A 9,146-nucleotide genomic window follows, 5' to 3' on the forward strand; every position below is an offset into this window, starting at 1 on the left:
TTAAACAAATGAGACAAAAATATTATACTTGGTCATTTATTTATTGATTAAAATGATCAGTGACAGACAAGACATGAAACAGATGATAAATCTTGTGCAAGCATTTAGTCGAACTTTGTTAATTTATTTCTGAACTCGTCCCTTTTCGAGTTAAAACATCTGCTGTATGAATCCAGAACAATTTCAGGAACAGAGAATTTAAATTGTTTCATCTACTTGAAGGTTTTAAAGCCTAAACTTGGACGTAATTTGAGAGAAAACACGCGCTTCTCTTCTCTAAATGTATTTTACATGCGCTCGTGTGTAAATGACATCGATCGTAGAGCAGGATATGACACTTTCTTTGTATGAGGAGGGTTCAAACATCTCCACTGAAAGTCAAAGTAATTTGGTAACAAAGTCCAAATGAATAATTGTATTATAAACTGAACACCAAACCATGTGAGGGGGAGGGGAATTTCACCAGCATGTTGCGTAAGATAGTAAATCTCTTCCACATGAGCAGAGAAGGATTAGAGAAACACGTCTTAAATAGTGAATTCAAATCAGTCTCATTTTATAGACTTTATACAGCAGTAGAGATAAAAATTAATACTAGAGGACGTGTGATCCTGATTTATAGGTTTTTGTTTTTAATCATAGAAAAGCATTTAAATTATATATATTTTAAATTGAATTATAAAGTATTTCCATTAATGTTGGTCCCCATAAAGAAATAATATTTTCTAAACACCCATCCCACACTGCCAATGATAAGATTCAAAGGCAGATATATAATGCATATTACAATTATTGTATGTTGCACAGAATTGCTGTTAAGATGTACAAGTCAACAATGCTTTCTAAAGTTTTGACATCTTAGGTCAGTGCATAGCTACCAGCACAAGCCAAGCAGGCGACAATATTAAAGGATGATCTTGTTTTTTTATCTGCTGTTGAGTACAACGAGGTAATAATACCTCTGAATGTGGTTTGTGTGCTCAGTGGGTAATAGTCCTAATCTGTTACACGCATTCACTATCAGGAATTGTTCAGTTTTGATCCTCGAGTTCTTGGAGTTGATTAAATGTTAAATGACCATCCTCCATCTGGTGGGTCATACACAATAAATAGATGATCCTCAGCCCTGTTTTCATGCTCTCTGGGGAGACGTGTAATTGGTTGTAATCCTGTCTCGCTAAGCTCCCTTGATGGGAGGAAATGGGAGACGAAGGTCAGTCTGGATAATGGCCACGCTGAGACGTTCAGTAAGAGCCTTTTCCCCTTTTCTCTCTTCCACATGTGAACAAAGTGTAGATCCAGACACAGAGTGCACTCTGCCTCCGTCCCTGAAGCATGATGGATTACCTGAGCAGGGCCGGTTCTAGGAAAGCATATTTGAGGGGACAGGCATCACGTGAAGGGGCATCATGTGTACACATCATTTTCCATCACATTTGTTGTTGATTAGTGTTTTGTTCACAGGACTGGGTTGTTACTGTAGAGTTATATAAAACACTAGAGGGCGCACTGGTCACATGACCTTGTGATCCACAGCCATTACCTTTTCTTTCTCCTTCTTTCGGCTGCTCTTTTCCTCGGGGGTTACCACAACAAACTATCTCACACAAAGACTTGGTAATTGTTTTTACGCTTCCTGATGCAACCACAGACCACCGAGCTACCACAGCCTTCTGTGTGGAGCAGAGAGCTGCTGTATAGGGCGCCCGGGGAGCAGATGATGGAGGTTAAGGGCGTTGCTCAAGTCTCAGAGTGGTGCCAGAGTGGGGCAAATGAGGGTGGAGGCAGGTGTGGATGTTTGACCTTTCCCACCCACATTTTGATGTTGTTGGTGCAGGGAGTTTAACCGGCAACCTTCCGATCACAGTCCCACTTTCTCTAAACATGGTGTGCCACCACTCCCTGATAAGGACCAAATACCAAATACCATTACCAAATATAGGCAGACGCCTGCACTTGGAGTTTTGTCTAAAAACATTTGAATAAGGGCTGACTATAATAAAATGTCTGTTATAAAATAATAACTAGAATGTATATATAAATGTCAGAAAGCTATTTGTGCTATGGATGTAGAAACAGAAGAGAAAATACCATACCATACCATACCAACTTTATTTATAGAGCACTTTATGCACCCAACAGGACCAAAGTGCTTTACACAATTATATAATACAATACAATGATAAAATGGAAGGGTAAAATTTAAAACAGGAATAAAATAATAAAATAAAATACAAACACAATAAAACAAGGTAAAACATCTCAGATTGTGCTAAAAGGCCAAAGAAAAAAGATGAGTTTTAAGAAGGGACTTAAAAACCTCAATTGAAGAGGCCTGTCTTATGTTCAATGGAAGGTCATTCCAGAGCCTGGGAGCTATCACAGAAAAAGCTCGGTCCCCTCTAAGCTTACGCTTTGTCTTCGGGACCTTCAGAAACAACTGGTCAGCTGACCTGAGTGAACGAGAGGGTGTGTAAGAATGTAGCAGCTCAGACAGGTATGGAGGGGCATGGCCATTTAAAGCTTTAAAAACAAATAAAAGTATTTTAAAATGAATCCGGTAATGCACCGGCAACCAATGTAAAGAGGCCAAAACAGGAGAAATACTGTCAAATTTCCGTGTACCTGTTAAAAGTCGTGCAGCTGCATTCTGAACCCTCTGAAGCTGGGAAATACATGAATCACTAATACCTATGTAAAGTGCATTGCAGTAATCTAGCCGTGTGGTCACAAATGCATGGATTGCTGTTTCAAAATGCTGTCTGGGAAGAATTGGTTTTACTTTAGCCAGCTGCCTCAAATGAAAAAAGCCTGACTTTACAACTGTTTTAATTTGAGACTCCATCCTAAGACCAGCATCCATCTTGACCCCCTAAATTTGTAACAACTGGCCTGACATACTGAGCCAAAGAGCAATCAACAGGCAGAGAGTCTTCATTCGAGCTGCCAAAAATCACTACCTCTGTCTTGTCTTCATTTAATTTCAAGAAATTTTGGGCCATCCATGCCTTCAAATCCTCCAAACATAGAAACAGAGACCGAAGAGAAGTGGAATCTGCTTTCTTTAAAGGTAAATAAATCTGCGTGTCATCAGCATAAAAATGAAAAGCAATCCCGTATTTCCTAAAAACAGAGCCAAGAGGAAGGAGATACAATAAGAACAAAAGAGGACCCAAGACTGAGCCCTGCGGAACACCACATGATAGAGGAGCAGAGGATGATCTATTGCCATCAAGACAGACACAAAAAGTGCGTTTTGTCAAATAAGACTTAAACCAGTCTAGAGCTGTTTGACCAAGGCCCACATATTTTTCCAGACGAGCAATTAAAATCGTGTGATCAACTGTGTCAAAAGCAGCTGATAAATCCAACAACACCAAAACAACACAATCACCAGAATCAGTTGCCCAAAATATATCGTTAAAAACTTTTAAGAGAGCTGACTCTGTGCTATGAAGTGATCTAAAACCAGATTGGAAAATCTCTAAAATATTATGTTCAATGAGATAGGACATTAGTTGCTTATAAACTACCTTCTCAAGAATTTTCGAGATGAAAGGCAATTTTGAAATTGGTCTGTAGTTCGCTAGGACAGCAGGATCCAAATTTGATTTCTTAATTAGAGGCTGGACAACTGCATGTTTCAGATTTTCAGGAACAACACCTGAGGACAAGCTACTATTAACAAGAGCAAGGATCGACAGACCTATAGTATGAAAAACCTCATTGAACAGTCGAGGTGGAATAGCATCATCTGGAGAACCAGTTGGCTTCAAGTGACTAACGACCTCCTGCAGGGATTGCAAAGTCACACATTCAAAGCTATTAAAAACAGCAGGGCAAGACACAGTATCAATAGGGTCATACACAATGGGTATGATCTGTGCCCTAATAGAAGTGACTTTCTCAACAAAAAAGTTTAAAAAGCTTTCACAAACAGCTGGGGAAGTCTCCACAAAAGCACCATGTGGGGCATTTAGAACAGAGTTAATAGTTTTAAATAAAATAGCTGGATTGCAACTGTTTGATACAATTATATTTGTCAGGTATCTTCTTTTAGCGTCTTTTACAATCCTTTGATAACAGCGCCAGCATTCCTTTAATATTTGCAGCGACACCTGCAAATTATCCTTTTGCCATTTTCGTTCAGCTTTACGACAGTTCCTCCTGGCAGCCCGAGTGTCGTCATTTAACCAGGGTTCATGTTTGGATTTTGCAAGTCTAGTTTTTAACGGTGCCACCGAATCCAGAGCTGCTTTGCTAGTAGAATAAAACCAGTTGCTGATATCCTCGGTTTTATTTCTGACAGTCTCTGGGATTGTACAGTTCTTATTAAAAACAGAAGAAAACTGAACAGCAGTAGAAGGGTTAAGAACACAACAGAACCGAACTGGTGCACATGGTTTAACCTTAGTAATAGACTGCTTTATCTCAAATAAAACAGGCATATGGTCTGAAAATAATGGGTCACCAATCACTAAATTAAAAACTGGTAGACCATAAGATAAGACCAAGTCAAGAGTGTGTCCATGCTCATGGGTAGCACCAGTTACAGACTGCACAAGATTAAAAGACTCAATAACATTAAGAAACGACTGAGCCATAGGTGAAGTAGGACAACAGATACGAATATTAAAATCACCAACCAATAAAACTCTGTCATATCGTGGCATGATATCAGCCAAGAAATCAGAAAAATCACTTATAAAATTTTTGTTATATTTAGGGGGCCGATAGACCACCGCACACAACACTGTGTGGGAGCTAAGAAGTTCAAAGAGACCAAGCTCAAAGCTACCAAAACGGACTGGATGCAACTGTTTACAAGTAAAACAGCTTTTAAAAACCGCTACTATTCCTCCTCCTCGTCCAGACATCCTTGGAAAATTGAAATAGCAGCAGTTTTGCGGCAAGAGTTCATTAAAAACGCTGGACTCACCCATACCAGTTGTCCAAGATTCCGTTATGAATAAGAAATCCAGGCTTTGAGAGGAAAAGTAATCCTTAATGGCGAAGGTTTTGTTTGCTAGCGACCTAGCATTTATCAGACCGATCCTGGCAGAGATTGGCGGATCTCCGCCACCATCTGACGTCCGAGATTCCCGGCGAAGAGGTCGCAGGTTGTGAAGATTCACCACACGTCTATAGGGCCGAGGAGTGCAGGGAAAACGGGGCTGGAACAGTCCATCATGGCCTCCATCAACAGGCACTAAACAGGTACCCACAGGATCCAACGCACGTAACGGGAAGTAGAGGCGCGGCACCCGCCCACGAACATTGAATGGGTCTGGACATCGATGCCCCAAAGCAGCCTTCAAACGCACCAACCAGCCGCTACGTTTGCCACGGCGCTTCCGTCGAAAAGGTAGAGGCCAGAAGCGACACAGGTAAGCTGGAATGCCCAGCAACAAGGGCGGGGTTTTTCCACTAGTAGGATTCCACGATAACATATTACCAGTCGAGGCTCCAATCGAAGCTCCAATGTCTAGCAATTTTTGGCGATCATAGACAATCCGAGCGTTTACACTTGCATTGAGGATAAAAATAGACAACAGAAAAAATAGTAGGAGCAGCAGACAGCGAGCCTCAAACACTGGCGCCATCTTGTTTTTATATCATGGATCTAACTAAAATCTGCTGACTTTCACAAGTCAACAGATTTTATTTTATTTGCCTCAGTCTGAATGTGATCCGACCAGAAGCTAATAATGTAACATTTTAAAAGTATCTTATAAAACTAGTTTCAAATGCATCAACTAGTCTAAGTCATGATTATTCAACCAGCTAAAAAGCCTTGAAATCATAATTAATTATTGACTGACTTCGTCTAGTTTAGATCATCATTAGTTAGACCCAGCTACAACATCTCGCTGATTTACATGATGCTTGTACAAATTAACAGTGATTATAAATTATATTACAGTATTTTTCGGACTATAAGGCACACCAGATTATGAGGCGCATTAAGTGAAATAAGTTCATTTTGACAGATTTTTGAGCGCTGTGTACCACATAAAATTGGTTAGAGGTCAGTAAGTACAAGCAGAATTAAAACATAAGGTGCACTGGATTATAAGGCTCACTGTTGATTGTTGAGAAAATTTAAGGATTTTAAGTTCGCCTTATAGTCCGAAAAATACGATACGTTATTTTAAAGATATGAAAAATTATATGTGACACAGATCCAGTTGGGCTTGCAGATAATTAAACTGATGTTCTGTTGCCAGTTTTAGACGCCATCTTAGCTTCTCCACATTGTCACAAACACAAACACTGGGCGGGATGGCAGAGCGCCCTCTAGTGGTTTATAGGCCTCTGTGGTTGTTACTGTAAACTGTGTCCAGCTTATAACAACCACATACTTCTTCATATCAACCATCATTTCCAACCCCCAATAAATGGATTGTGATTAAGATTAAATGTACTCAAAGTCACAAAACTGACTAATAATAATCACATTATATATTATTGCATTTTACCATATAACTAATGACAAGAATCTATATTTTTCTTCCAAATAACCTGATTAGTTTGCAGTCTTATGATGTTTTTATTTTATTTTATTTTTTTAGTTTTCTGAAGGTCTTTCATCGTTTTGGCTGCTCTTACCTCGTTTTCAGCCAGTACACAATAAAATGCCAATTAGCAAAAGTTGTCCAAGAAAGCCAGCAGATTGCACTGAGGTGATCCCCAACCCTGAGCAGTCAGACTGGTCCCAGCAGAAAACTCTCTTTTAACAGGAAAAAAAACACCAACAGAACCAGAACCAGGCTCAGGATGCTGCTAACAAGACCACACTAACACCATGCTGCTAATTGGACCATGTTGCTAAGATAACCTCAGGACCATACTGCTGTAGATTGATTTATTTTTCACTTTTGGTGCCTTGTTCGTATTTTTGTTGCATGAATAAATCCCAGTTTATGTTAGTCTTGGGGTCGGTTCCGAGCCCGACTCCGCTCACATTAAGCGTGCACCTATAGCTGAACCGAACCCATGAGAATCGTGCTGCTGTTGTTCGGCGTTTTGTTTTGCACTATTAGTGTTTAGCGTATCTTCCATCTTTTAGCGTATATCTTTGATCCTTATTTACTGTTTCTTTTTACACTTTTTTAAAAAATTTTTTACAATATAACTGGGAGTTAGTTGATGTTTTTCTTAGTTCATATCTTAGATGTTATCATTGTTTTTCTTTGACATTTTATACTTTTGTTGGATGCAACTGGGACCCTGTGTACATAATTTTGTTCCACCTCATGTACCACATGCAATGCAAATGACAATAAAGAAGCTTAAATCCTTGAGGATGGGTGTCCATCTTTCTTGACCCTTTGGGGACAGAGAGGACAGCAAAGAGACACATGAATAATACCAACAACAGAACGTCTAACTAAAACAAGAACAATCAAACGTCGACAGTCTGTCGGGTTTACATGTTAAACAGCTGCATGTGCTGAGCAAACATGAACTACATTTCAGCTGAAACAATCTCTCCTAAATACATTTTTATTCAGTCTAACAACGTCTGCATCTTCCTCATGACTCAGTTGTTACACACCAGTTGTCTACTGGTTTTGATTATATTTAGATTCATGTTCAACTTCTGACTCAAGGACAGTTTCCATGTCAGGGTTCTGGCCACACTCCGTGTCATTGTTGCATTGAAACAATGTTGGGATTGTTTTAGAGAGTGCCAACAGGTGAGGTTCCCATGATGAGGACACATTTCAAAACAGGTTGCTACGGTAACCAATAAGGGCAGTATGTATGTGTGTGAATGTGGCACTGTACAACAATTACATCTGAGCGTGTGTGAATCATGTCCATCTGCTGAGGTGAATTTTACGCCTAATAACAATCTTTTCTAATGATTGGTCATTTTTAACTGAGAACACCAGGGCTGTGACAACGTTAAATTAAATTAAACATCTTGTAAAGAAGTTTCAAAGAAACATCTTGTTTTTCAGAGAGAAAATGTATAAAATGGTCCGAGTTGACTGAAAAAGGAAAGTTAAACAGCAGATTTGTAAAACCCTTCAAGCATGCTTTACTTCTCTAAGCTTCGTTGTTCACAATACAAATCCTTGCAGAACTTATTGTTTCACATTTTTCACCTAAAAGCAGGAAGTTTACCTGCGATCAATGTCCCTGTCATCTCAACACAAACTGTTACTATTAGTTCTAATATCAGCTGAAGATGTGTAACTTGTAACTTTAAAACTTTGATTCTCCAGAGTGGAATATTCTCTTACGTTCAGTTTATTTTTTTGCATATTTTTTTTTAAATCCAAAGGTTTTCCTCATGGTGCTTTTCTAAAGGCTCACATGAACCCTGCAGTTTTGTTTCTGCCCATAAATACTTAAGAGGTGTCACAGTAAACACTCATCTGTTTCTGTTCACTGATTTCTCTGGAGGTTTCACCCTCCAGCGTTGTCTCCCTGCCTCCTCAGCGCACCGAAGAAGCCGTCAGAGCGTCTCTTTGCTCGTGCGCGCTCATCTGTGCATGTCGAGCCAAGTTGTCTGAAGCCATAGGACTGTCAAGGCCGATCAGACTAGACTATCTCCCTGCGAGCCTCCTGCTGTCCTGCTGTGACGAGCTCGGCCCTGGTTCTGCCCATCTCAGTAATCCAGATCCGAGCTTGTCATCCATCATTCAGCACCAGCTGCACAGGACGGCTAAAAAAACATGAAACTCAGGTGACAGTGGGCTGTTGAAGGCCGTGATAAGTACCAGGCAAATTAGACCGGACATTTGTTTTTCACATCTGACTTTTCACTTTTTCTGTTGAGCTCGTCACCTTCAGAAAGTTTGTTGGAGCTGCAGTTTTAGTTTTCAGAAGACAAATATTGATGAGACGGGGATTTCTTCTCTCCATCTGCTTATTGACCCATACATCCTTGTGCAAATGTCCTTGGGGACACGTATGTTTCTGTTTATTGAACATACCTGCCACTGGAGTGTAAAATATTGCACAATCAGGTTATTTTCTGTCATTTTTCTTGATTACCAGGATGCACCGTATAGGTCATCATTTTATAAACTTAAATATCACTGGAGTATTAAACGCAAAACAAGATGATCAAGCCATCCAACAATTTTCAGTCAGGTCATCTGGACAGTTTCTTTTTCTTTTATTTTTTTTTT

The 9,146-nt window shown here is 39.7% G+C and overlaps 2 protein-coding genes across 4 annotated transcripts in view; both read left to right on the plus strand.

Moving 5' to 3' along the window:
• LOC119417552 (sodium-coupled neutral amino acid transporter 3) overlaps positions 1–9,146 on the plus strand; it is a 122,368-nt gene that overhangs the window by 16,575 nt on the left and 96,647 nt on the right. The window lies entirely within an intron of this gene.
• LOC119416580 (ADP-ribose glycohydrolase OARD1-like) overlaps positions 5,282–9,146 on the plus strand; it is a 4,609-nt gene continuing 744 nt past the window's right edge. Inside the window, exon 1 of the mRNA XM_037683770.1 lies at positions 5,282–5,387. Coding sequence (XP_037539698.1) covers positions 5,282–5,387 — 106 coding nt within the window. The remainder of the gene's footprint in view (positions 5,388–9,146) is intronic.

Source organism: Nematolebias whitei, chromosome 11 (assembly GCF_014905685.2).
Source record: "Nematolebias whitei isolate Nwh7 chromosome 11, NemWhi1, whole genome shotgun sequence".
Taxonomy (NCBI): domain Eukaryota; kingdom Metazoa; phylum Chordata; class Actinopteri; order Cyprinodontiformes; family Rivulidae; genus Nematolebias; species Nematolebias whitei.